Here is a 27,956-nt window from a genome sequence, read left to right on the forward strand (position 1 = left end):
GGAAGCTCCCGCATGCTACAGGTGTCCAGACGGGTGTGACGCCGATCTCTCCAGCCAGTTTTCCTTTCCTGCTTTTCCAGATTTGAAACGTATGAAAACAAAAGTGGTGCATGCAGACACCACAAAGCTAGGGACCGGGCTCGTGAAATATGGAAAAGATGATGTGTACACAGCGTTTTCAGAATCACATTCTAAAAGCGTGTGCATTAAATGTGGAAGACTTCTATTTTTAAAATACATTTGTAAATATGTATGTATATACCTATATTCATATGTGTAGACATACGTTATTTCATTTACATTATTTTATAACATGTTTAATTAAACTTGCTGTTTAAACTTGTCTTAGATGTCTTTTCATGTTAATAAAATAGGTTCATCTGTTTTATTCTTTCTTGTACTATGTACTGAATAATAACTTAAAAATTCATAAATGCATGAAATAATGCAAAACATTACATGTATCCATCCACTTAATAAGTATTCATCGAGCACCTCCAACATCGCAGGGTGCTGGCCTTGGTGCTGGAGCAGCAGCCAGGAGACACACCGAGCCCTCGCCTTCCGGGGCTGACGCTGCCCAGGGAGACAAAGTCAACGAACTGCTAACTGCTAGCAGACCCCGGGCGCAGGGGGCAGGGGAGTGTGAGCAGGGTGCAGGCCCAGTGTGCGGTCCAGAAGGGGTGGTCTGGGGAGCAGAGACAGGAAGGAAGCAAAGGGCGACAGAACTGGGGAAGACTGTTCCGGGCACCGCAGAGCTGTGCTGGGCAGTGCCTAACAACCAGCTCCTGGGAAGAAAACGAGTCTGTGTTTGCAGCATTGGCCGATGCCGTCGTCCGAACACACCCCGTAGCTGATGCTGAGCTCCAGCTCGAAGTCACTGCATGTGGAGTTGGGGAGGGACACTGCAATCGTCCTCAGTGGGCCCGGCCCAGTGGGTGTGAGCGGGCGCCACACGGCACCGAGGCTGAAGGTGCCCCTGAGGTGGTCCAGGGGCTGTGGCTGGAACGACTGAGCGGGTGGGAGGACATAGATGAACTTGAAGAGGCAGGTGCAGTCTGGCACAGGAGGCCAGTGTAAGAACTTTGTTTCTGCTCCATGTAAAAGAGAAATGCTTTGAAAGGTTCCAACCACAAGAGCGACTTGGCCGGGCAGAAGCGGGAAGGAGGCTGTGCCGATAACCCGGGAGAGTGATGCTGGTATGTGGACGGACCGGGATGTCAGTGACGATGGCGGTAAGGACGGCGGTGAGCAGGGCTCAGGTGCGGTGAGCGGTGGCCGCAGAGGTTGTGGGGTCGGGAGGGAGTTGGATGACTTCCGTTGTTTTCTGTGGTCGCACGGCTCCTATGCCGAGGCAGAGCGAGGCTGGAGGCCTGAGGCTGAGAGCTCCCCAGGACTCCCAACCAAGTGGTTAATTAGGTACGAACAGAATTAAAACAGTGATGAAAGTCACATCACAGTGGCGCCGTGGCAGGTGAAGCTGTGCAGCTGAATCGTCGAGGTCAGGTTTCCCAGGAGGAAGGTGCGGTGTCGTGTTTTGTTGTTTGTTGTGTAACTGAGGTGTTACAATTTTCCTCTGTGTCTAGTGGGCTCCGCGCCCTCCCTCCCCCACTCCGCACCTGCTTCGAGCACGTCTGGAGGCTTCGAGAAGCGACCCGCCTCGATGAGATCACAGGTCACGACTGACTCACCCAGTCACGCGTTAACGAGCATCCCGGCGGCTCCTCCTGGCCTCCCTGCCCTGGACTGTGCCTCTCTCACATTGGGGTCGGTACCCCAATATTTGCACAGCGAGCTGAAGAGAGTTTTCATTAATAGCTTTTGTCTGTGGGGTGACCGCCCATGCAGTGACTCCTGGAGTGGGGAGCACTCCTCGGTCGGCCAGCGTGGCCGCCACCGTCCCCAGGCTGCGCTCCCTGTTCCCCTAAGTCCTCATGCGTGGAGCACAGAGTGAGTCGGCACAACAGTGAACCCACAGATGAAGTACGGGCTCCCCGCTCTCCCACACACAGGTTCCGGCACAAACTCCACGAAGGAGCTCTGCCAGTTTTTTGAGGCTGCCGCAGCCAACGGCCTCAGTCTGGGGGGATGCAAAGAGTGTGTCCCTTCAAATCAGACCCCATTCTGAGGTTCCAGGAAGGACATGAAGTTCTGGGGAGACACAGTTAAACCCAGCATGGAGCCATGAAAGAAAAGGAAACAAAATTAGAGGACTGTGGCTGTGGAGGCTGAGGACCACACTGTTGGAAAAGTAGGGGAATAGAAAAAGGGCTAAAGAGGAAAGGGTGCAGGGGGGGACCGGGGCAGAGAGAGGGCGGCTGACATTGCTCTGAGAATTCTAGGGAACAACAGAGTGCCACGCGGTGCGGAGGCAGCCCTGACCGCAGTCTCAGGCTAGCTGGGCCTTATCTCCTGCCTCTGTTGCCAAACGTTCACCGGAACTCTGCTCGGGGTTTCTGTCCCCCGCACCGTGGCCTTCCACCTGGTTTTTCACTGGGCTTTATGGGACCTTCAACCCCATCCCCGTACGTAGCACTGGACGGTGTCCCCAGAGTAGCAGCACTGAGTGACAGCCAGCTTTCTTCTCTGAAGCTCTTCCTTGTCTGGACTCAGTCCCTCTGGTTCTCTGGCCTCGGCAACTCCGAGTTGCTTCCCAGAAGGTGGTGCAGTGGGCGGGCGGAGCACAGGCCTCACCCACCTGCAGCTGCTGAGAGCTCAGATGCAGGGACCCCTGGCGGCTGTGCACTGAGATCTGTCACTGCCTCTGTGCAGAGACCACGCCTCCCACAGGTGGCTCTCCGCCAGTGGCTGAGGGTGCTGTGGACACCGGGCAGACCCACTCCCGGAGAACCCCCCCGGGCGTTGCCCAGCCTCCTTCCGACTGCAGCCCAGCCCCGGGCGTCTGCTCCTCCCCTATCATCAGACGGCCTTCCCTTGTCCTCAGACTGCCTGGTGGCCAGGACACTGCCCCTGCCTTTGCCCAGCGACCTCGGGCTTTTTCTCTCGGCAGCCATTTTCTTCCAAACTCAGTCGAGGTGCATCCACCGTCACCTGGATGTCTTCTGGGGGATGCGGAGAGCCCAGGCTGTCCCACTGTTTCATCAGTGGCTGCAGCTGTCACGGGGGACACTGGTCCGCCACCAGGGGCCCCAGCCACGTGGAAGTGAATATCTCCATAGTATTTTGAACTATTAATCTGTGTTTTATTCTGCTCCCCCCTAAACGTGCTACCTTTAGGGTAGGGCTGGAAAGGCTAATTTAGCCAAAATTCAAGGAAAATGAAGGCCATCTGGAGCTTCCAGTTCAGGAGCTGAGGCTTGACTCTGAGTAAGATTTAGGCGAGGGCTGAAGGGACCGGTTTTCTTGTTCTTAAAGAAACACATTTTGTCTGGTGCTGGCTGGGGAGAGTTGGGGGAGCTGAGGATGGGGGTTCCAGGCAGAGCAGGCTTGGCACAGTCCCACGGGGCATGTGCAGCCCCAGAGCATCGGGCAAGCGCATTGGAAGCCTCCCGGTCCCTGAAAGATCACGTTACCGCTGGAACACAGGGCATCCTGTCTCTTTATCTGCTCGGCCTGACCATCGGACTGAGGCGGATGTGGGGTCGGCACTGCTTCCTAGACAAGGGGCCGTTTGAGCGGAGCCGGGGTAACTGGGCAGGATTTTCCCGGCTGGAGGCAGGAGTGCAGGGTGCCGGGGGACAGAGGGGGGCTTTGTTTCGGGAGCGGGGAGCAGGCAGGGTGGCTGCAGCCTCTGGCGTGAGGGGGTGGCGCTGGTGGCCTCATAACCAGGATGAATTTCTGGCTCGTGTTTTCAAGGGTTCGATAAAGGTTCTTATCTTTGCTTTTCCCTAATTAAATAATTACAGCATTTTCACTGTTTTCGTTATTTAATTCGACTCACGCCTCTGCAGATGCACAGTCACCTCGCATTTTGTAAAGATCATGGGCGCATGCCTGGCAGACAGCCTGTCTCTGCGGGGAAGCCGAGGTTCCCCATGACCTTGGGAAGCCCTGTGAGCTCTTTGAGGCTGGGAAACACGCAGGCCCGGGAATGGCTGTGATGGCTGCTCTCAGCTAACCAGGTCCTGCGCTGGGCAGCGGCGACCTAGGGGGCGGGGGCCTGGGAGAGTCCTGCTTGACCTTAGGAGCATGGTCCCCTCACTCCAGGCTCCAGGGTCCCAGTGGCAGAGTCCCCAGTGCCCACTTGACAAGTGCGTGGGGACAGCAGGCACAGGGCTTGCAAGAGGGTCACTGTTTAGGGAAAGGATGGGCCTCAGTCAGCGCTGAACACTGGCTGGGCGAGGCCACCTGCAGGTGGCAGGGGTGCCTAGAGCTCTGACTGGGTGGGAGGTTCAAAGACGGGGGCACCCAGGACGTTTGCTGGAGGAGGGGGGCCCAAGGAGGGTGTCTACTCCACCCGCTCTGTGAACAGGCATAGACAAAGTCCAGAGCAGAGGCCCTGGGGAAGAGCTTCTAGGAAGCCCCGGCCCAGACCCTGTCCCGTTCGTTGCAAAGGCTGAGTCTTCTCGTCCCCCACCCCAGCCCATTGGGTATAACTAGCCCCCCGAGCCCTGTGCTCAGACTGGGCTGCTGTGGGCTTCAGCTCTTGATCACACCCACAGCCCGGCAGCCGGCTGGTGGGATGGGTTCAGAACAGTGTCATGTGCGACTTCAAGGCAAGAGAACGGCCAGTCCCGTGTTGTGGAACATGTGAGTGACGTCATCTCCCCTGGCACTTTGGTGCGTCCTCCATCGTTCACATTTATTCCTTTTATCGGTTTGCGGTCTCTCCGGGGGGGAGCATCTTCACGGTCCCAGAATCAGTGGCCTTCCTGTATGACACTGTGATCCTGTGTGACATTATGTGATGTATGTTCTGTGGGTCTTGAAAAGACAGATATTCCTGTATTCCTGTGTTTGTTTTAGTTTATTTCCCCCTGATTTGTAAAGCCACAAAATACCACTTTTAGCAAAATTGGGCAAATAATGTGAAAGTGTTGTGTAAAGAAGAAACTTAAATGACCAGGAGTGTCATTTAGAGATAGCTACCGATGTTCCTTCAGACTTCCCAGCGTTGCTGAAATAGACATGCCTTGCGTTAAAAACCAATACTGCTGTTCAGAAAGCTCAGTCTACACATGAATTGGTGAACACAAGAGGACCTTCGAGGCTACCTCGTGTCGGCCCCATTTCACATCTGGGTAAACCGAGGCTGGGCGAGAGCGCCTCTTCGGGATGCACTGCTGTTAGCGTCGTGTCCGTTTTCACACCTCGTGTCACCTGTGTCCCTGCTCCTCGGGGTTGTCACAGTCCCGTCAGAGTAGTCATTTCTCCTAGTAACCATGTGCCTACTGTCCCCACAGCTGTCAGGCACCAGCCCCCTCGTCCTTGTCACCAGCCGCTGACGGCGGCTGCGTTAGGGAGCAGTGGTGCGTCTACGCCGGTCTCCTCTCTTCCGTGCATCTCGTCGGAGACTCCAAACCGAAATCGGGTGAGACCCCCCTACAGCCTCAGGGGTCTCATTTTTTACTTTTCATTTTAAATAATTTTACTGGTTCACTAAAAACTTCACTTAGTGTTTTCTGTACGGTGGCTTTAGTAGCACTTGGTAGTCTTGAACTTCATTCAAAACAATTTTGCTAGATTGTATCGCGACAGCTGTCATACCAACATGCATTTTAAAATAAACATCAAAATTGGTGAATTTTTATGGAGCCATTTTAATATCAAAGATGGAAGAAAATACACAACATTTATTCTTTCAAGAAAGGCAAAAACACAACTGAAATGTAGAAAAAGATTTGTGCCATTGTGGAGAAGGTGCTGTGACTGATCGAACGTGTCAAAAGCGGTTCCCAAAGTTTCGTGCTGGGGATTCCTCGCTGGACGGTGCTCCCCGGTCAGGCGGACCAGCTGACGTTGACAGCGACCCAACTGGGACATTAACTGAGAACAGTCAACGTTCTACCGTGTGGGACATAGACAACATACTCAAAATACCCAGATCAATGACGTTATCGGTGAAAATGACACACGTGTCCTTTATTTTACGGGAAAAAACATACGGACTTTTCGGCCGGCCCAGTAAAGGCACAGAAGGGTTGCGGGGGCAGTGGGTGGCTCCCTTCACCCAGCGTTGCGGAGTGTGTGGCTCCCGTGCCTTTGTCAAAGTGAAGAAACCAGCAGCAGCACGATGCTCTTCGCTGAGCCACAGACTGAACTCGAATGTCCCCAGGTTCTCCACTCACATCTTCTTTCTGTTCCAGGGTCCAGTCCCAGGTCCCACATGGCGTTTACGACTCCTGTCACCTTTGCCTGCTTCAGTCTGTGGCTCTGCCTCAGTCTTGCCTCGACTTCCTTCTCCACGATCCCTTTGGAGCGGAATGAAGGTCAGTCATGTTGTAGATGCCCCTCAATGTGACGTTCTCCAACGTGTTCTCCTTACTAGGCCTGAGCGATGCATTTTTGGGGGTGGACACCACCGAGGTGACGTGCCCTCCATGTGACATTATGTTAAGGGACACATGATACAACATGACTCACCAGTGATAACGTTAACCTGGATCCTTGGCTGAGGGGGCACCTGCCAGCCTCGTCCACTCTGCAGCGACCGCATTCCTTTTCCGCATGCACTCACTCAAGGTTCTCGCTTTCGCTATGGCACTGACACATAAAGCAGAGAAGCAAGGCCCTGCCCACCCGTGCCCCCTGGGCGAGGTCAGCCCAGCAGCTGTCAGCCAGTGATTCACAAGGCCGACTGCAACCCTGAGGGATGCAGGGGACCCTTCCTGAGAGCCAGGGTCCCCAGATCAGCAGCATCAAGGTCAACAGGGAGCTTGTTAGACATGCAGATTCTTAGGCCCCACCCTGACCTACAGAGCAGAAACTTGGGGTGGGGCCAGCAACCTGGATTTGAACCAGCTCTCCAGGTGACTGGTTCTCAGGATGGAGAACCACCTTTGGGGCTCTGATGTGGCTGGCCTGGGGTGCCACTGGGCACGGGGAGGTTTGGGGAGTTTCCCTGTGCTCCTGTGGTTCTGACATGCACCCGCGGCTGAACTTGCTGCTGGTCAGGGGCCCCCATCGCAAGCCAAGTGGCCTCCCGCTGGCTGCTCTGCCTCTGAATAATGGCTTTTTCTATTGTTTCTGGCAGAGTTTTCTTCATTTTTCTAATCTGTATTATAAGAGAGAAATGTAATTTCCCAGTTAGCTTATATTTTACATGAAAAATGGCCAGTTTGAATCAGACAAAAGGGAAGACATCTTTCAAAGGATAATGACCCCTATTTAGTCAAATGGCAGCTCTCTTGTTTCACTGCAAGAGGAGAGAACAATTCATTTCTCCTAACTCGGTTTTCTACAGGGTACCTTCCCCCTGCAAGGGAACATTTCTAAGAAGCAGCCTGGTGGGTGGAATGGACTCAGGACCCTCTGACTTCAGGTCTCTCGGTTGCTGGTGTGTCTGAGTCAGGTTTGCGCAGCTTTGCCGGTGGATCTCAGGTGTGGAGTTGAGACTCCAGGGAGGCCGAGACCTCAGCCACGTGCAGACTGCACAGGGCTGAGCAGCGCCCCTCTGCCTGTGACTGTCCAGCACCCTCCCTGCAGGCCTAAGGCAAGCTTTCCCGGCCTCGGCTCCACTGGTAGTTAGTGTGGGACAGTCCTCGGTTGCGGCGGGCCGTCCTGTGCATTGTAGGATATTTAGCTGGCTCCCTGGCCTTAGCCCACTGATGCCGTAGCAGGTGCCCCCAACTGTGACAATCACAAATGTCTCCAGATATTGTCCAATGTCCCCTGGGGCGTGGGGAGGGCAAAATGGTCCTTAGGAGACAAAGGTCACAGGGACCTCAGCCAAATACCAGCCCGGCAGGCTCAGGGGCCCTGCAGTGAGCTCTTCTGCTCCCTCAGCCTCCTCCCCACCCGCCCCTGCTGGTCTGCCCCCAGCTCCTGGTTTTCAAGCCCACTCAGCTCAGACTCTACACCCCCACCTGTTGGACTTCGTAAGTGTTCTCAGCTGTGGCTCCACTCTGCCACACACTCCAGGTGGTCACCTCTGTCTGTGAAGGCCAGCCAGGTGGCCTCAACAGTCTGAGTGGGCCTCGGTCCTCAGACCTCTGGGTCTTGGACCCCGAGATCCAGGGGTGGGGCCTGCAGAGCCCTCCCACCGTCCGTGTGCCCATGCTTGCTTCTGTGGGCGGGCTGGGGCCGGTGCCGTGCTCTTTGCTACCCCTTGCCTCATTTCCACGTGCCTATGCCAGCTTCCTGAGGGATGGATTTTCCCCCTTCATATAAATATTTGTATTGCCTCTTTTTGAAGAAGTTTTCCTTTTTTAGAAAAGATTTTATTTATTTACTTTTAGAGAGAGGGGAAGGGAGGGAGAAAGAGAAACATCAATGTGTGGTTTCCTCTCATATGCCCCCTACTGGGGACTTGGCCCGCAACCCAGGCGTGTGCCCTGACTGGGAATCAAACCAGCAACCCTTTGGTTCACAGGCTGGCGTTCAATCCGCCGAGCCACACAATCCAGGGCAGAGTTTTCCTTTTATTAGACTCAGCAGATTAGTGGAGTCAAACCTTCTCCACTCAAAATGATTCCAGAAAGCATATCCCTCTTTGTCCTGCCTTTACCTTCCCAGGTGACTTGGCCAGAGTGGAGCTGAGCAATGGCCCAGGCCCTTCCCTGTGAATTCAGCAGAGAGTGTGTATATAGTATTTCCTCAAAGCCCAGTAGGGTAGGACACATTTTCTCTTTTCAATAGCTCCCACCAGAAGAATTTTCCAGTGTCCCCACCTGTATGGGGTCCAGGACTCCGCCAGTCCTTCACCCTCCTGGGGTGAGCGGGACGGAAGATCAGGTACTGCTGAGGCTTTGCTTTGAAAGTCTCAGTTTTACCCTGGAGGATGAGCAAGAACCCTCCCTGTCCACATCCGAATCCTTTAGGGATATCTGTAAGCCTATAGGGTCAGCTGTCTGTAAGTCTATAGCATCAGATGTCTGAAATCTATAAAATCAGATGTCTGTAAGCCTATAGGATCAGATGACTCTAAGTCTATAGGATAATGTCTGTAAGTCTATAGGATCAGCTGTCTGAGAAGGGTGGGATTCCGGCAGGAGCCTCCCCAGAGTTGACCACAGTGGCTGGCTGGAGTGACAGCCACACCCTCTTTCACGAGCAGGTCCTCACATCTTGGGGGGTGAAGTGAGAATGAAGAGGGGGCATGGGAGGCCCTTCCAGATCCTTCTCCGTTCGCTCTTCTCAGAAAGGTTAGACACACCAAGCTCAGTGTGCCTTTGGTGAGAGGGCTGGGCTCCTCATTTTCCTTGAATGTAGGTGGGAACGTCAGGCAAAGGCAGGCAGATAGTACAGAAACCAAACAGAGGGAGAAACCAGGGTGAGAGAGAGGCTTCCCCGCCCTCCCGTCTAAACGCAGAATGGCAGCAGGTACACTTATTTCTGATGCCGGTTTGGGCCCCGCAGCCGCGAGTGGCGAGGAGAGTGAGGCCACGCCCAGGGTCAGTAGGACCCGTGCCTTCCTGGCCTGAACGGTCTCAACAGGTTTCCAGAGAGAGGTGGTGGAATATGGCAGGTGAGACAACCCAGGATGGCACAGAACAAAAGCAAGATGTGCTTGGAAGAAAGTTTGCAGAGCGTCAGAGGCTTGGGGACTCATGGGGGGCTTCATTTGGGATGAGGCCTTACTTTCTACCTCCTGTTTTTGTAAGGGTGGCCTGTGATGGGCATTAGTGTGTACAAAGTCCCCAGTCATTTTGAATGCCCTATCGATATACCAAGAGACAGTTCTGTTTCCCGGGTGTCCACGTTTGTGGAGCATAGGACAGAAGCCCTGGAGTGAAGAAAACATGTGGTTTATTGGGCACAGGAAGAATGGCCAAGGGCTCAGCTGGCTCACATCCGCATGGCCTCTCTCGTCTGGTACTGGATGGATGACCGCCCTGGTCTGCCCTTGGTCGGATTTAATTTGCTTCCCTTGGTCCTTGGTTCCAGACCTCCTCCTCTTCCTCTTTCTCCTCCTTCTTTTTTTGGACTTGGACTTAGGTTTTATTTTCTTAAAGTGACTTGGATTATTTTTATTTTTAATTCCCATCCCACCAACCCCTCGCCTTTGGTAACCATCAGCTTGTTCTCTGTATCTGTGGGTCTGTTTCTGCTTTATTTATTAATTTATTTGGTTTTTCTGGATTCTACTATAAGTGAGATCATATGATATTTGTCTTTCTGTGACTTAAAATCAATTAGTATAAAACGCTCTAGATCCATTCATGTTGCAAATGGCTAGATGTCATTCTTTCTGTGGCCGAATAGTATTCCTCTGTATACACACACCACCTCTTCTTCATCTGTTCTTCTGTGACGGACATCTGGGTTGTTTCCATCTCTTCACTATTACTGGTAATGCTGCAGTGAGCAGAGGGGTGCCTGTGTCTCTTCAAACTAGTGTTTTTGTTGTCTTCAGTTAAATACCAAGAATTGCTGGACAATATGGCAGCTGTACATCTTAACTTTTTGAGAAGTCTCTGTACTGCATAGTGGCTACACCAATTTACAAGTCCAATGCCAGTGTGCAAGGGTCCCCTTCTCTCCACGTCCTCACCAACACTTGTTTGTGGGTTTGGGTTTACTGGCGATGACCGTTCTGACAGGGGCGAGGTGATTTCTCACTCTGGTTTTAATTTCATTTCCCTGATGACGACTGATGTTGAGCATCTTTTCATGGTCTTATAAGTTCATCTGCTGCTATACTTTGGGCAGGCACTAGAGCTTTCGGGACAGATCAGAGGGCCTATTAATGCAGCCTGGCACGGGAAGCCCCCCATCTGGCCAGGTGATCTGTTTTCCGGCAATGTTTTCAAATGCGTGAAACAATTTTAAGTTCCCTCCTAAAACCCTGAGGGACGGCAAACAGCAACCTTTAAAATGGTGGGGGAGACTTGACACACGATGAGGAAGCTTCTCTCTGTTACTCCTCCTGTTGTTTTGCTGCAAGCGAGAAGTATAGGACTGATTAGCACAGCCCTCCACGGGCTAAATTCTGGGCCACCTCCCAGCTGTGCAGTGGGACCAGCCTGTCTGTGTCTTACGGTGCCTGGCGGGGCCCCTCACTCTGGCGCCCTGATGGGACCAGGGCCCCAGTGGTCCACTGGCCCCTTGGTCGTTGGCGATGCACGGTGAACAACGGTAAGCCAGGTGGTCCTAACATCACCGGCCTGTGAACACTTTGGTTCCCAGTTTCCAGAACCTGAAGACTGTGCATTTGGTTTGACTGGACTTGAACGACAGCGGTGTTCTTTATCAGCTTCGAACCACCAATATTCTAAACCATTCTCACAGCGAACGACTCTAATAAGAGATGGAAATATGATGTTATGTAAGTCATTCATCAGTTTCCCAGCACACGGGTTACAGAGCGTCTTCCATTCTTACGGCTTGACAAAGACTCTCTTCTTGACCAAACTTGAGACTCATTTGAGCCCTCTTTCCACTGTGTCTCGACCTTGGCCTGCCCTTGATATCTGATGAAATTCCTTATCGCCTGCTTTGCTGTGCTGGCCCTTGGCCCGCCTGTAGCAAGAATCCTGTCAGGTCAGTTTAGCAAGAACTCCCCAGCCCTCGCTGTCTCCTTTTCGTGCTTTTCCATCCATCCACCAGCCCCTCATCCTGCCCCGTGGCTACAGATCCCCACGTGTCCTTGACGCGTTAGGAGTTGAGTCTTATCTCCCTTCCGTGTTCCAATAGCCTTGAGTCAGGTCTTCCCTACCTTTGTTACAAGTGTCCGAATCGTTTTTTCTTCAGCTGTCCAAGGTGAGTAAGGCAAACATTGCCCCATTTTACTGAAAAAGAAACTGAGGCTCCAGTTGTCTGGTCCCAAAGAACAAATGACAGCGTGGGGCCCTGACTTCTGGTTGGGGGGGTCACTTTGGTCATGAAAACAGTACAGACTACCCCGGTCCCTCCATCAAGCCAGAAACCTCCCTTTCCTTACTCTGGCTTCCACGTGGCCAGGAAACTCCACTGGAGAAGGTCAGGGGAAAGGGGCCGGTCACGAAAGTGGTGGAGAGGGGAGGGAAGACACTTCTTTGACCTCTGGTGCCCCGGGGACCTGGCCCCTCCCAGCCAGTGCCAGTTTGACCAGGTTTGACCAGTTTCTGCTTCTACTCCTGGAATTGACCCTCAAAGTGGAGCCTTTAGCTCTAGCAACTGGCCTCACTCTCTTATGCTTTGTTTTTGCTCGTGTTCAGCCCAGGAGGCGGCCAGCCCTAAGGCTCATTCCAGTTATTAGGGTCACTGAGTCTAGTATTCAAGCCCCTTGATTGTGGAAAAGAGGGTGAAAATAGAAGCGGGGGAGCGACTCCAATTACTGACAAGACCTGGAATCAGGCTCAGCCTCCTTTCTTGTTGTTCTCTTCTTTCTACTGTCGCATCAGCTCCTGGGGGGCGGGGGGCTGTCCCTAAGCCTGACTCCGTGGGATTGGCACCAGGGTCGGGAATGAGGAGTTTGGCTCCCGATCCCATGCCTCTGCGTAGCATTGTGTGTGACCTGTGACCTCTAATGCATTTACTGACGGAAGAAGTCTGAACCCACAGGGCGCTAGCCGATCCCAGCGGAGGACGGTGGTAAAGCCGTGACGCACCCTGGATTCCAGGTTTGCCCAGATCGCTCACGTCTGCACACCTGGTCTCACGTGGCCTGGGAACTGTACCTCTGCAGGTGAGCGATCGACAGGCTCCTTTCCTAATTGCTGGGCCACTCCGGCACCCTCCTGGGTCTTCCAGGGGAGACTCTAGTCTTCTACCTCTGTGCTACCTCTGTCCTGCCTCCGTCCTAGTCTGGGACTGTGCCCACACCCACATCTCAGGGGAATTCTTCGTGATCCTTGAGGCTGGGATGTCCCAGCACCTGACTGCGCTCCAGGTGTGCCTCTGCAAGCATCAGCTGGGCTTCCAGCTTCTTCTCTTCAGCAGTAGAGGGGTCATTTTTTCATACTTTCCAACAGTCGTTTATAATAAAGAGCAACGCGTATTCCTGACCAAAAGGAAAAGCAGCAAGAGCGTGTGGCCTGCGGAGCCGCCCAGGAACAGACCGTCGCTGATGGCTATAGTCCCTTCGGAGGGCTCTCTGCGTGTCCAGTCTTGCTCTGTGATTTATTGTTTGCTTTTTCACGCAAACATTTCTGTTGGTTCTTTTTTATATTATAATGAGCACTTTTGACAATAAAATCAATGTCTTTTCCCTAGCTTCAGATTACTTCCTTCGGACCTGTCCTCACTGGGGTGTGGGCGAAGCCTTAGCTAGAAATGGGGGCCGGGGGGGCAGGTTGTCCGGGGTCCTGCTACATCTTCCTTTGTCTCCTCAAGGTTTCCTATTTCCAATCCACCAGTCAGCATCAATTGATGCCAGATGATTTCAGAATACTCACATTAAAAAAAAAATGAGTACATACATGCTAATTCCAGAGAGTTCCCAGTCTCTCTAGTAAGAGATTCCCAGTCCATTCTTACATCTTTGTTCTGTACACACTGCACATGCATTTCTACCTTAAGATCCCTAGCTGCTCCATTTTAATATTTTACCTTCCTGTGCGATTGCTGGGGACTTCGGAGCTGCGCTTCCTTTCTGACAGTTCTTCCTTCCAGCTGACGTCCGGGCGTGTGTCAGTACCTGCCGTAGCAGCTCGTGCCAGCCGTCTCGGAGGTGGCCGTCCATCCCATGCTTGACGATGAAGCCCACATTTCTTCCTCCGAGTCTGGATTTAACAAACATTATATACAATTCAAAATGAGGTAATTTCCGCCACTATCCGGGCAGGGGGCGTGGTTGAACACGCCTCCGGTTTTATGAGCAGGGAGCACCTCTGTGGGACTCGAGGTGCCTGGAACACTCTCTCCAGTTACACGGAAGTTCCTTTATCCCTGATGTTTCTCCCTTCTCCCCAGCTTCCCATTTTCCTGTTACACCCCCCCCCAACAGCGTGTCAGGCAACAAATGGGGTGTTCCTGGGCTTTCCTGCATTTTGATTCTAACTCTTATAATTCTTACAAGACACCTGTGGGGGTGTATGGAAATTGACTGCACTCCTACCTTGCATTAGTCTGGGCACTGCCCTGAGATAGTTCAATTTTAATCTTTATCCCAACCCTCTCTGGGAGACCCGATCTCCCCACTTTAGTGATGAGTAAAGTGAGCCTCAGTGTACAGGCGGGAGGAGCTGACAGAGAATCCGGTCGTTCTACCCACGGTTTGATTCTTGGATTGATCCTTCGCTCCTTGGACCCCTTAAGCCAGTGGTCCCTCTCTTTGTCCAGCCCAGTGCAGGTGGGCTTCTCTCATTTGCATTCCCCCCGGCCCCCAGAATCCTAGCATGCTGCCCCTGTTTCACCTTCCACCAGCCTGTGGGCTCCTTGGCTATCGATAGCTACTGGGTCCTAACTTATTCTCTGATCCCCGCCAGAAAAAGGAAGGAAAACATTTTTCTGAAATACAAATAAGAGCAGATTGGTTGGAAATGGAACAGGGTATTTGAAATCAGGATTGTCGTACAAATTTGGGCCATACGGTCCTTTAATATAAACGTCTTTTTAATTAGAAAGTTGCATGCGTCGTACCAGGGCACAAGCACGTGAAACCTCAGAAACTCCCATCTTGAGGACTGCGCTTCTTCTCGGCAGACGATTGGCCGTGTGTCCCTGAGGCCCTGGCCAGAGGCCACTCACGGGCCACTGGCACACTAGAGAGGAAGAAGAAAAGCAGGCAGAGGGAGCAAGCTGACCGCCTGGGAGGAGCCTGCGGTGCTGAGAGAGCGCTGGAGGAGGAGCAGGCACAGTCCACTGTGTCCTAGCAGAGTGGCGGCTCCACGGCAATGCACCGACGTCTGTGCACGCAAGAGCGAGGGACGTGGGGTTTGCAGGTAGAATGACCAGGTATTCCTTGGATCCTAAGTACTGTCAGGCACACAAGCCTGATGAGGGTGTTCCAGCACCCCCCTGTCCCCAGGCTCTTTGCTGTCCACTTGCTTTTTCTTGCACTCTCCGTGGGCCGGCTGCTCTGGGCACCCCGTGGACATGGCCCAGAACGGCAGCCCTCAGTCTACGGCACCTTCCGGTGGGTCTCTCGTGGCTAGTGGGCTACTCAGTCTCTCCTGTCCAATTACAAAGCTTCTTGGAGAAAACTTGGCTAAACTTGAATGGAACCTCTCTGCCTTGCCCAATCATCTGTGGTTGGTGGGGTCATGTGATTTAAGGTGCTTGCTTGTGGAGAGGTAAGCTACCAGTCAGCTAGAACGAACGTGCTTATGAAAACATCGCGGTGATTAAAACTTGGAGCAGCCTCTGTAAGTAGTCAGTGTTCCCGTAAGCTCCACGGGAATAACTGTAGAAATTAACTCAACGTCAGTTTATTTGGGGGAAAAAAAACCAATCCAGGTCCTCTTGTGTATTTTAAGCATGGCCCAAACTACAACATCCTTGATGCGCACTGGGTTTTCCAGAAAGACGGCTGCGTGAGGCGAGGCAGCCTTGAACTGCACGTGTGAGCCCTGCCTTGCCCACAGCGGTTTATGAAGCTGTCAGGTGGCTGTATTTTCTGCAAACGTAGCTCCCTCTTACAAGGCTGTCTATTTGTCTAATTTAACGCATATGAATGTTCGTGTAATCCTTGGAAGGAATAAGGGGAAAGAGCAACAGCAAGATAAATGAGTCTGGGATGTATGAGTTGGAGAGGAGTAAGCTGCTGTTCTGTGAGCCTGGTTACTTTCTGCGGAGTGACTTGATTGATAGAACAAAAGCAGGTTGAGACAAGATAAAATAAAAATGGGGCTTAAACCTATTCGTCAGATTAAAGATCACAGTGTAGGAATCATGCTGTGAGCCCAGCTGACTGAGATGTAAGAAAACATCAAACTGTCCCTGTGTCCCCGACAGACAGGTGAGACAGGAAGAAAACGAGACAACTATGGCGGATCAGGTGAGAGTAACAGGGATGGCTGACGCGCTGGTGCTTGGCTCTCCCTCCTGCGGTCTTTGGTGGCGGGCTCAGGTCCCTGTGCAGAGAGAAGCGGTGTTCAGATCGGAAGGATGAACCGTGACCACAGGCTGAAGGGTGGAGCTCAGTGGCCCCTGAGACTGAGTAGAGCACAGAAGCCGGCACGTCCCTCCAGGCCCCACTGGAAACAGTTCCGGGTGGGTGACATGCAAGGACAGGCCCCTGGTCTCTCAAGGTCGTCGACAGAGATGCAATAGGGCCAAATCAGAGAGCTTGGAATTAGGACGCTTTGGGGTGCAAGCGAGGCATCACACTGCGTCTAGAGTATCTGGGATTTATTTGCACCTGGACCTGGTAAGTCCAAGGTCAGGTGGGTGGATTCCAGGATGCTTTCTTTTGGCTGCTGCAGGTCACCAAGGACCTGGTTGCTTCCTGGGTGTCTACCCTGGCTTCCCTATATCGGCTCTGTCCTCAGGATTGAGATGGTCACCGGGTTTCCAGACCTCACGGCCCCATCCTGCTTCATGAACAAGGAACGCAGGTCTCCCGACGTGCCCAGATTGGGGACAAGCCTTGGCAGATTCTCTTCCCTCTAGGGCGGAACTGGAACTGGGGCCTCCCCAGGATGTGGCCGAGGGCGCTCTGGAGGCAGCCCCAGGCAGTGCCCTTCGCCCAGTCCTGGAGACGCATGTCACAGGCGGCTTGAGAGCAGGGGCTGTGAGTTCAGCCCCAGTGGGACACCTCTCAGCTGGCTGTCAGCCAGGCAGGGAGGGCGCCCCCAACACCCTGGCCCCAGGAGCAGAGGTGGCGGTGATGGAGTGACAGCTCAGTTCTGCAGGGCAACGGGCAGTCCGGGGAGCAGCGGGGCACGGCCGCAGAGACTGCACTGCGCCGTTCTCCTCAATCCCGCTGGAGACAGGCGGGGAGCCAAGTCATCGTTCCTGGTCCCTTGACTGCCCTTCTCAGCACAGGCTCGGTGGCCTGGTGGACAGGGCCACGTCCCAGTGCTACTTGTTGTTGCCAACACAGCTTGGCTCATGATGCCCCCCAACCTGCCGCCACCCTGCCCCACGCCGGGGAGGAAATGACTCCAGTTCTGGGAAGTACCCGCCTGGCCCTCCACAGGGTTGCCGCTGGTCACCCTCTGAATCGGGGCCGCAGACCACTTTCCATCCTCGCTCATCCCCGGCAGTACGGAGTTTTTAGGGCACTCCAGATAGGAGCCCAGTTCTTACCTAAAACAGCGTGACCACAAGCAACTGCGCTGATTTGGTTCCACGAGGGACTCCGTTCCCTGCGGGTACTGCAGAAGGTCATGTGGACGTAAGTGTGAGTCAGAGTGGCCGTCCTTTCTTCCGTCAGGCCCGCGGGCAGCACAGCGTCTGAGCGCACGCCCCGACCAGCCTGGGGGCCAGTGTCCCGGATCCCCCAGGCTGCAGGAGCCTTGAGAGCAGAGACTGTTTTCCAAATTATTCTTAATTGCGGTAAAACACCTGTAACAGAGGATGTGCCACTGCAGCTGTTTTCACGCGTGCAATTCTGTGGCATTAGGCGTGTTCGTCTTGTTGTGCAGCCAGAACCCGTTTATCTCACAGGACGGAGACCCTGTGCCCGTTCAGCAGTGACGTGCCCCCCCGCCCCTGCCTCCAGTTCTACTCCCTGCCTGTAGGGATTCAACTGTTTCTGGCACCTGCTGTAAGAGGTCTCACAACACTCCTCTTGTACCTGGCTTACCTCGGCATCATGTCCTCACCATAGTCCCGCCGAGGCTCCTGTCAGAACTCCGTCCTTTTGGTGGCTGAGTACGACTCCAGCGCCCGGAGAGACCGCCGTCTGGTGGTCACCTGTCAGACGCACTTGGGGAGCGGCCACCTTTTGGCTGTTGTGAGTAGTGCTGCCGTGAACATGGGTGTGCAAATCCCTCTCTCTTCAGAATCCCGGGAGTGAAAAGGAAACGCTGGGTCATCGTATGGAAATTTTACGCTCTGTTCCCTAAGGACCCGCCACAGGGCTTGCTTCCCGGAGCAGCTGCCCGTGGGCACCCCCGCCAGCAGGGTGCAGCAGGGCTGGGTTTTGCTTACCTGGGCAGTCCCGCTGCCTGGAACTGCACCTGCCTTCCGGGGGTGCTCAGAACGTGCCCCTGGGTGAGCACCCGAGCAAGAGGCAGCATGGCCTCACTGAAATGACGGTGGGGCCAGGGAGCGCACTGCGTCCACTTCGGTGGGGATAAGGCGGGGGACCCTGCAGCCACTGGGAAGCCCCACCAGCGACCGCCCAGCCAGCAGAGTCTGGGCGTGCTATCTGATTTATCTGTTTTACAGCTGAGATGCCAAGAGGGCTTCTGCTGCCTTCTCCAGAGGCCTCGGGCTGTAACTTCCACGCTGTTCTGGCTCTTTCTTTCTTCCCGGGAAAAAATGGTGCTGGGCTGGCCCTGCATCCCTCGTTCACTTCAGGGCTCCCACTGCAGGCCGTTTCCTTCGCTTACAAATAGGCCTGTCACCCGATGTGAGTTTTAAGTGCAGGCACAGGAACATAGGAACCTTTGCGAATGTAGGGCGGAGCAGCAGGAATCTGAAGCCGGACTAGGGGAAGCGCCCAGGAAACCTGAGGCAGAAGCACTTTGTGGGCAGCCCGCAGGGAGGAGAAATGGCACCCGAGGCCCTTTTCCTCTCAGTGATGAGCCTGGCTGGGGACACAGGCTGGGCAGAATGGCCAAGAACCTAAGGGACATGTGAGAGCAGAGAGGACAGGTTGCACAGGGAGGTGGCCTCTCCCTCGCTGGGCCCAGACACAGGAAGTGGCCAGAGGAGACAGAGGGTGCTGGACTCAAGTTGGGACACACTGGTCCAGCAGGTGTCCTCTCCTGCTTGGGAGCTGCTGCGATGGGTCTGTCCCCTTGGCAGGTGGAGGCCCCACAGATAGCTGCAGGCCAGACTGGGGGAGGTGGGTCCCCCAGGTGATTAAGAGGGACCACCCCTGAGGGACCCCTCATGTGTCCTTGGGGTCTTCCCAGCAGGAGATTGTTTCCAAGGCAGCTTAGAAATGGAACCTTATTATGAAGATGTGTGTCCCGCAGGATTATACCAAACTGTTGCCCCAATAGGGGACTTCTCTCGTGGGGAACACTTATCCATTCAACATTTCCTGTGCCCTGCCTGCTGGCAAGGGTGGGCCTCGGGCAAAGGCTCCAGATGCCCAGTGTGGCGAGCTTCGGAGAGGTGGCCAGGCAGAGGAGCCCACCGCAGGTGAGTCTGTCCCTCTGACTGGGGCCCTCTGACTCCGTGCCTAGCCGGGGTGCTGCCGGGACGTTCCCGGGGCAATGCCAGGGCAAACTCCGACGGGCCCACACCCTCCCCCACCTTCCTGTGCTATCAGTGCAGCGGAGGGTAGCCTGGCACTCTCTGAGCTTGTGTTCACAGTGACGCCTTCCTCAGGCTCCGGCTCCTCGAAGACAGGGCGTAACCTGAGGAAAGCCCCCGGCGAGGCGCTCAGCCTGCTGGGACCCACCCGCGTGTCTGACAGGCCTTCACTGGGGGCCTCTGGGAGAAGGCGCTGACCCCCAGGTGGACCCCAGGAAGAGTTCTGGGCTCCTGAGTCACAGCAGGTGCTGTGGATGGTGTTCTGTGACCAGGACTGGCGGGCAGCCTTCGGCAGTATCCTCAGACACAGGGCTTGCTCCTCGTCCTGCGTGGGCTGCCTTTGTCGGCGTGCTAGTACGCGGGACCCGTGTTCACGGGGATTCCGTCCTGAGCGAGGCACCGAGCCAAAGGCAGGGGGCCTGGTGGAGGTTCTGACACCCATCCCGTCCGAGTAGGACACCAAGGTGCCCGGGGACAGAGTTCAAATGACCTGAGAGGTGGATGGTACCGGGCTGACGTTGCTTTCAGAAAATACACCCAGAACATACGCCTCTGCATTCGTGGGTGTGTTTGTGCGCCTGCGTGGACAGGGGACACGTTTTTGTAAGTGGAAAGTCGGGGCTCTGCCCATCCTGCTGTTGGCCTTGCTGTGTGAGGATGGCCCATTGGCCAACGCATTCCCTCCATGCATGGGGGAGACTCTCAGGTTAGCACCTTGGAACCAAGTGGACGACCCTCTAGGGGCTAATGGACAGCCCCTCCTGACGGGGACAAGCCACCTGACGTGGGACATGGGCCTGGCTGTCAGCTGGTACGTGCAGGAGACTGTGCCTTATTTTTCAGTGGTGCCAGCGGTGGCCTGGGTCCAGGCCCCTCCCCACCCGGCCCACCTCTCCGCATTGAGGGGGTCTGGTTGCAGCCCCCACCCGCTGTCCCAGGGGAGGGAAGCTTCCGGGTTGAGCGAGTCCAGAAGGCTGGTGGCAGCTGCACCACTGGCTGGTGCCAGTCCTGTGGTTTCCCCTGTGCCTCGGGCATCTTACTGGTCAGTGCTGGATTTCAGGGCGTTGTTCAGTATGCTCGCTGAAAAATTCAACTGTACAAGCAAGGAAACGTGGCCAAGAGCGACAGGCAGTGTGCACTTGTGAGAAGCAAATGTGGCGAGTGGAGTGTCCACCCTCGGGCCACAGCGCGAGGCCCCTGCCCTTTGCTGCCCTCAGCCCAGCCTGGTGTCCGTTTTGCAAGGGAGGGCAGTGGTGGTGGCTGACGCGCTAGGTGTCCTTTTGGGTAAAACTGTCCCAGGATGTAAGTAGCAAATTGAGTTTGATGTTTCCTTAGAATTTCGATACAGACCTGTCAGTAATGGAATCTTAAAAACAAACTAAGCAAACAAGAAGAACTGACAGAATCATGGTATATGGAGAGCTTTTTGATGGTTGCCCTAGGGGTGGGGGTGCAGGGGAGTGGGTGAGGAGGTGAGGGGATTAAGAAGCCTGAATAGGTGGCTACAAAAGACCCACAGGGATGTAAAGTACAGGACAGGAAATGGAGCAGCCAGAGAACGTATGCACATGACCCATGGATGTGAACAATGTTGGGGGGATTGCATAGGGGGGATGCTGGGTGGAGAGGAGCAGAGGCGGAAAAGTTGGGACAACTAATAGCATAATCAATAAAATATAATTTTTTTAAAAGGGGGAGAAAATGAACCCTGTGGGTGGCTGTGCCATCTTTTCTGGCACAGGTTCCCTCCTCAGCCGTGTGATTCTCGGTCCTTTTGTTTGGTGCTAGAACCCCGGTGGGTGCGGACTAAGCACAGGAGAAAATCCAGCCTGGGTTCTGCGCCCGGCGGCCCCGTGAAGCCGCACGTCGGGATGGTGGTTGAGACGCACACATGGCAGGTGCCGAGCCTCCGAGGAGAGGGAGAAACTCAGCTGCCACCTCCTGATCGGGTCACCCATAAATAAAAATGTCATTTCCCCTGAAAAGGAAACCCAGTTATGAATTCAGAAATTCAATCTGTTTCTATTGTTGCCTAATGCTTCCTGGATCCGCGCAGGCCCTGCAGAAAGTCGGCTCCGAAACTGCATAATTAGGGCATCTTTCACAGTCGTAAATGCTGATCCCATTGGGGGACAGATTCAGAATTCAGAGGCATGAGTTTCTGGCGTCAGGTACCTGCAAGTCCCTTTTCTTTGTGAATAATTCATTATTTAAATACGGCGCCACATCTCCTGCTCGGCCCTGCCTTTCGGACCAGGGGCCAGGGAGAAGAAAGAGCTTCATTTCACGGGTGTGGACGCCCACCGCATTCAAGGCTCATTTGTGTTGATTTGGAGTCTCTGCATTGCACTCGCTGACAATGTGGCGGTTTTCGTCCATCTCCCCAGGGACCAATTTAGGTAAATTAAGCAGGACCTTCTGCAGGACATGAATAAGGTCGGAGGTGCAGCTCGTGGAGGTGAAGAGTGCTTTGGTTTAATAAGGATGGCAGAGGGTTCCGAGAGTTGTTTTCCACAAAGAGTGATGGCTCTCTGCAGTGGACACGGCACTAGCGAGTGCCTCCCCGTGATGCTGAGTCTGCCATTGGCCCCACCAGCAGGAATCAGGGCCCTAGAACCACCAGGAGGCTCCCACTCGGGGTCCCTATCTCACCCAGGGACAGCTGCCACCTCCACCAGCGTGCTGGTGTGCTCCACCTCGAGGCCTCAGCCCCCCACCTATGCTCAGTTCCAGGACCATCACGCTCCAGGACAGATTGTGATTGGCTCTGGCCAGGACAGGTGCCCAACCCCCAACCAATCAGCAGGGGTCCGAGACAGGTGACTTGTAAGGCAGGCCAGCTCCCCCGGGGTGGGGGTGGGGAGGAACAGGGCTCAGGGTAGGTCAGAGGGTTCTCCTTGGGCGCTACAGGTGCCTGAGAGGACACCGCATTGGTGCCATTCTCTTGGTACGGTAGATGTAACTGACTTTCTGTCCTTTGGGTGAGGACTAGCTCACCTGGGGCTATGCCTGGAACTTTCTCAGTCCAATGTTTTTGGTATCTGGCTTTAAAAACCTGCGTTTGAATCGTTTCCTGCATCCATAGCTTACAAAAGTCTCATGGGCTCCCTGCCCAGGTCCGGGCCTGCAGCACCGCGGAAGGAATGCCGGCAGTCAGCCCTTTCCCAGCCCCCCGCAGCCGAGCGGCCGCCCTCTGCCCTCGCCCTCCTCATCTAATTCTGACTTGCTCAGTGTCCGACCTTCGCCCGGCTGTCTTCATCGGGGAGTGACCACTCTGAGACGGTGCCCGTGCTGTAGAGGGGCCCTGGGCAGTGGGCAGTAGCCAGCGGCCGCTCAGCCTTGAACCTCCTCAGTTGTGTTGTGTTTCCGTGGGAACCATGGTGGCCACCCATTGGTTCTCAACAGTGTCCTCACCCTGGGAGAACCACAGGCAGAGCTGGACAGTGTCCTGCTTGAGGGGCAGCAAGCCCTGCTCTGCTGCGGGGTCTCAGGAAGGCGTCTTGTCTCTGGGGGTCTGTTGTCTTGACGCTCCAACGAAAACGTCAGCCTAGTTTAGCTCCGAAGTCTCTTCCGTCTCCTACTCTGATTGTTGTTCGTAACCTCAGCATCTCTGCCACCTCCGATGGGGGAAGGCTGGCGTTCCACCACCCGATCCAGCCGCCCCCACCCCCACTGCGTTGGGCAAAGCCCCTGCCTGCAGCAGGAAGGCTGTCATTCTGGGCCAAGGACCGATGCTCTATATTCAGCAGAGTCGTCTGCGATCATGTCTTCATTTTCTTGCCCCTGTGGCTTTCAACATGGGGAGGGAGAATTAATGTGGGGGGGCATCTTTGCCTAAAGTCGGAGGAAGCTGCCTGCAGAGAACAGCTGTTGTCTGGACCCAAATGCCAGTCATCTGCCTTCTCCTGGCCCAGTCCCTTAATCCAACGCCTGTCATTTCCACCTCTGCATACGGGGTTAACAGGCCTGAAAGAAAACCATGAAAGAAAACAAAAAGGAGCATGTCGTGCATTTGCGTTCCTAGGTGGTTTGAGATGCGGAATCCAGTCATCTGTGGCACCCTGTGCCTCTGCACTGCCTTCCGTGTACAGAGAGAGCCTGGTGCAAAATACTCTGGGCAGGAAACACGCAGCGGTGCTGTGGAGACGACGACGTGTGAGACTTGTCGCTCGCTGCTCTTTGCTCCCGAGTTTGCTCCCCTGGTCGTCCCAGCAGCCCTGTGAGTGGCAGGTATTATGATGAGGTCCGTCCGGAAAAAGTCCAGCCATTGTTAATGTAAGGAGAATGGTTTGTGCGACGTCGGTGTAACCTGGCAGCCGAGGAGAGGGGACGGGAATGCACAAGCGTGACCAACGGTGACTTCACTATGCCGTCGAGTGAGGATGGGTACCCTGTGGCTGTCGCATTAAAAATGAGCGAGTAGAGCAGCACATCTGCACTCAGTTTTGTAATAAGCTTGGACATTGCTCTGCAGAAACTACTCGGGTGATTCAGAAGGACGCAGCTCTGGGCAGCTGGTGGTTGGCAGCTTCGTCACGACAACACGCCCTCGCAAGCACTATGTCTCGTGCAGGATATTTTGGTGGAACTTCACGTCACCCAGGTGACTCTGTCCCCCTACAGCCCACATTTGGCTTTTCCCAAAACTAAAATCACCTTTGAAAGGAAACAGATTTCAGACCATCAGTGAGATTCAGGAAAATACGACAGAGCAGCTGATGGTGACTGGGAGAACTGTGTGAGGTCCCGAGGTGCCTACTTTGAAGGAGAATGGGGCGTCATTGCTCTGTGTACAATGTTTCTTGTATCTTGTAACTTCATCAATAAATGTCTATTTTTCAGAGTACTTGGCTGGGTACTTTCTGGACAGACCTCATATTTCAGTTTTTCTTCATGGGACGTGGAGGCCCAGGTGGTGAGGGGACACCTCATGGTTGGCTGGGGACCAGAACTCTGAGTCAGCCTGTGCGTCTCCCCCAATGGGTGGCACACAGCTCCTCACAGACTGTCCCTCTAAGGCCCATCCCCTGCCACCCCGGCTTCTGTACCGAGTTCCCTTTGTCACTTGAATGTGCTTCTTATCTTCTCCGGAGCTGAGGTCACCCTTTGTGTTGCAGGAATCTGCACTTGTTTCTTTCCATCCTGGCACGAGAAAGCAGGAATTGTGAAAAGCAGCAATGGCCACTTCTGGTTCCCTTGTCGGGCATCCTGTAAACAACGTACATGGATTTGAGGGCCTGAGACTGCACACTCCCGGACCCTCGCTGTAACCAGGTGGATTCAGCGCTCAGAACGCGAAGGCAGCAGGCAAGGGAAATGTGTCTTTGAAATCAGAGAAGACTTCGGGTGACCAGAGAACACAGGTGGAAGCGCCGGGGACGGAAGGACCGCAGCAAGGAGCCTTCTTATGGCCCGTAAGGGTTACCCTCCAGAGTTCCAGGTACACCCCCTGCGCCTTTTGCTGCTAGGGTATGGGGCCAAGGAGCTTTGGAGCTAGAAAACACCGGGAGAGGTTGGAGCCAGGCCCTTCCCAAGTCCCTCCTGCTGCACTCAATACCTGGATGAAACAAAGAAAATTGTGTCAGCCAGGCTCGCGAGCCGAAGTCACAAGATTGAGGGTATCATGCAGCACCCTGGAATTCCTACAAAAACTCACCCGAACGGGTGTGCTGCCCGCCACACGGATGCAGCTGTGCACCGCACTTTCCAGATAAAAGCGTTCAGTACAGAGTTGAAAAACCATGTGATGGTCATGGATTTCGTGAAGAAGAACTGGTTCCCCTCCCAGAGAAGAGCCAAGGTGTGTATCATCCACATGTATCAAGGCCTGAAGACAGCCGAGTGGACAGCCAGCAGATACGAGGTACGGCTGAACTGGGCAGGGAGCGGGGGCACACGCCTGGTTCAGAGAGTCGGAGGCGTCGTTCAGCGGGCGGACCGTTCAGTTGCTCTCTCTGCATGGTAAATAAATCATTTGTTTGTAGTTGTTCCCTTGGGACTCGGAAGAGACTGTCACATCCTGTAATTTATTTCGGTGTTTGAAATGTGGGGCGGGGAGAAGCATATTGGATGAATGTAATTTACACGTGACACATGTCTGAATTTGCAAACATTTATTAGTGCTCCAAGGAGTTGGGTTATTTGTATCCACATGTAGTAATGCAGTGCTTTTCTGTGAGTTAAATATTCTGAGTGCTGTAAATTTGCAATCATCTGTCTTTAAAAAAACAAATTCCTGTTCGTTTCCTGATGTGTTAGCAGAATGTCTACGGTTTGCCTCGACTGAGTTAAAACAGAATGATTTAAGTTGGGCCAGTAAGAATGGCCTTTTCTTTTTCGAGGGCGAGCTCAAATTTTCAAGCAGAGACTGCACTGGTGGGGAAATGAGGAACTTCGGGGATTTAGAATGTCGGGATGAGACAAACGACTCGGACACACGTTTGTGTTCTGCCACTGGGATAAGCCACAAGCGTTATCTTTCAGCGAGTAAACAGGGATGAAACCCGATCGCTCTTTATTGCACATGGAATAAATTATGAATGGCATTGTAACTGATTCCCCCTATAGCTCACTTACCCATCTCGTTTGAAAAACGCAGCATGCAAATTGTTCATGTGTGGTGAAAAGGTAACCTTTCTGGATATTGATGCTATTATTAGGAAAGGCTTCCCATGAATGCTGGCAGCGTCTCCAGGTCTTTGTTCCCAGACAGGCCGCCCTATTCCAGGGCAACAGGAGAGAGAACCTGTTCTGCAGGGTTCACAGCAGGCTTCCTCCGGTCCCAGCCCTGCGATCGTGAATTTCCATGCTCACAACAGACAGAAAGGCCACAGAAATAATGGTGTTAATTAAATTCAGTAATAGTTGTTCATTAGTTCATTGCCTGATCAACCAGAGCAAAAGGTGTGCAATTAGAATATAATTGAAAGAAACCAGAGACGAGATTATTCACAAGTAATTAATCAGATGGGGGACAGAATTTTATCACTGCATAATTTTCATCGAGGTTATTTTCAGTCCTCCAGAGAGAGAAACACTTGTTGAATTATATCCTCTTGCATTTGGCGAAAGTGTTCGTGGCTACGTTTCAAACCCTCGATGGCAAAGAGCAGCCACTCTTGTGTCCCCATTTTTGTTTTCATGCATAAACTTCATTTATCCCTAAAGCAACATGGCGGATAGCGATGTGGTGGAAATGCACCTTTGCAGGAGGTTGTAAAGAACGTCAAGCCGAGGGACAGTCACAGCCACAGAGTTTTTGCAGCCCGCCCCCTCCCTGCATCACAAGTTAAAGCCAACAGCGGAAGTCCCGTGCCTGCTGCATGGCGGGGCCTGGAGCCTGGAGTCTGGTGGTAGAGTGGGTGGAGACCCTCCCACAGCCACCACGGGATGGGCCTCGCTGTGACTGGAGAAGTGGTCCAGGTGGGGCCTGCTCCTCCAGCTCAAAGGCAGGTCAACTTTGCACACCCGCAGATAGGGTCCCTGCCTCCCGTCCGTCTGAGTTCCCAGCTCTCCTCTTGTAGCAGAAAACATTTCAGAATCTAAAATAGTCCACATCCACTGAACTATTCAGATTATTCCCACTGGAGCGTGTCAGCACCATTTAGATTAGAAACCCCAGGAAAAAGGCAACTTCCCTACTCAGTTTCCAAGCTGAACTGATGAGAGAATCCAATTAACAGCCCCTGGGTCCTGTTAGACTTGGCCCAGTGACCCCTTCTCTCTTGCAGGCTCCAAGGCTATTGGTTAACCTGCCGGGCTTTGCCCATAAAGTGCTCGATGGGGTGAAAAATGAGCCAGGCCGCCGGCGTGAACTCCCAGTGCACAGCGGCGCTCCATTAAAGACACTGCCTGTTGCTCCCGGAGAAGTGAGTTGGGGAGATTTTGTTTCTGTAAAAACTTTATGGATTTCAAGTCTGTCCCATGAGGACCTACAAGTCTGCTAGAGTTGAGTATAAGTTCTAAGGCGGGCATTTTTCTAAAATTGTCACCTTAGTCCTGGGTTGTGTCAGCACTTGGAGATGCTACCCCTCATCGAGACAAGCGGTGGCCCAGCCTTTCTTTTCCTTGCACTGTTTTTAAAAGGGCTGAGAAGCTGACCTGCCGGGCTGAAAGGTGACCGGGCTTGGAAGGCTCTGTGGTGGCCGTGGTGCTGAGTATACTGGTCTTCGTGTTTGCAAAGCCTTGACCCCTGCTGACTCCAAAACACCCAAACTGTTAAAAGCAGAGTTCTAAGGCCTTTCTCTCCCCCACTCCCCGAACACTCACCTGATAAATTCCAAAAATAGCCTGACACCAAAATAGCCGTAGCTGGGAGAACGGATGGACCCATGTTTGGGTTCTGGCCACATCCTGGGATTCCCTAGGAAGCAGAGTAGGGACGGCCTCGGCAGCTTGGGGGAGGAAAACCACGCAGAATTCAGATGTGTGTTGCGTCTCCCAGGTTTGCATGTGAGTTGGCATCTCCTCCGTGACTGTGGAGACCTTTCCAACGAGGCGCGCAGGCTGGGGTACGTGCGCCAAGGCTCGCCCATCCATCTCCCTACAGCTGACAGTTCCTAAGACCCTTCCTGTGAGCGGAGCCAGGGAAGTTTCTGTAG

General features: G+C 53.8%; 1 protein-coding gene across 1 annotated transcript in view; it reads left to right on the forward strand.

Moving 5' to 3' along the window:
• The first annotated feature begins 24,979 nt into the window (after window positions 1–24,979).
• Window positions 24,980–27,956, forward strand: part of C4H10orf90 (chromosome 4 C10orf90 homolog) — a 145,069-nt gene continuing 142,092 nt past the window's right edge. The window contains 1 exon segment of the mRNA XM_053922909.1: window positions 24,980–25,219. Coding sequence (XP_053778884.1) covers window positions 24,980–25,219 — 240 coding nt within the window.

This window comes from Desmodus rotundus, chromosome 4 (assembly GCF_022682495.2).
Source record: "Desmodus rotundus isolate HL8 chromosome 4, HLdesRot8A.1, whole genome shotgun sequence".
Taxonomy (NCBI): domain Eukaryota; kingdom Metazoa; phylum Chordata; class Mammalia; order Chiroptera; family Phyllostomidae; genus Desmodus; species Desmodus rotundus.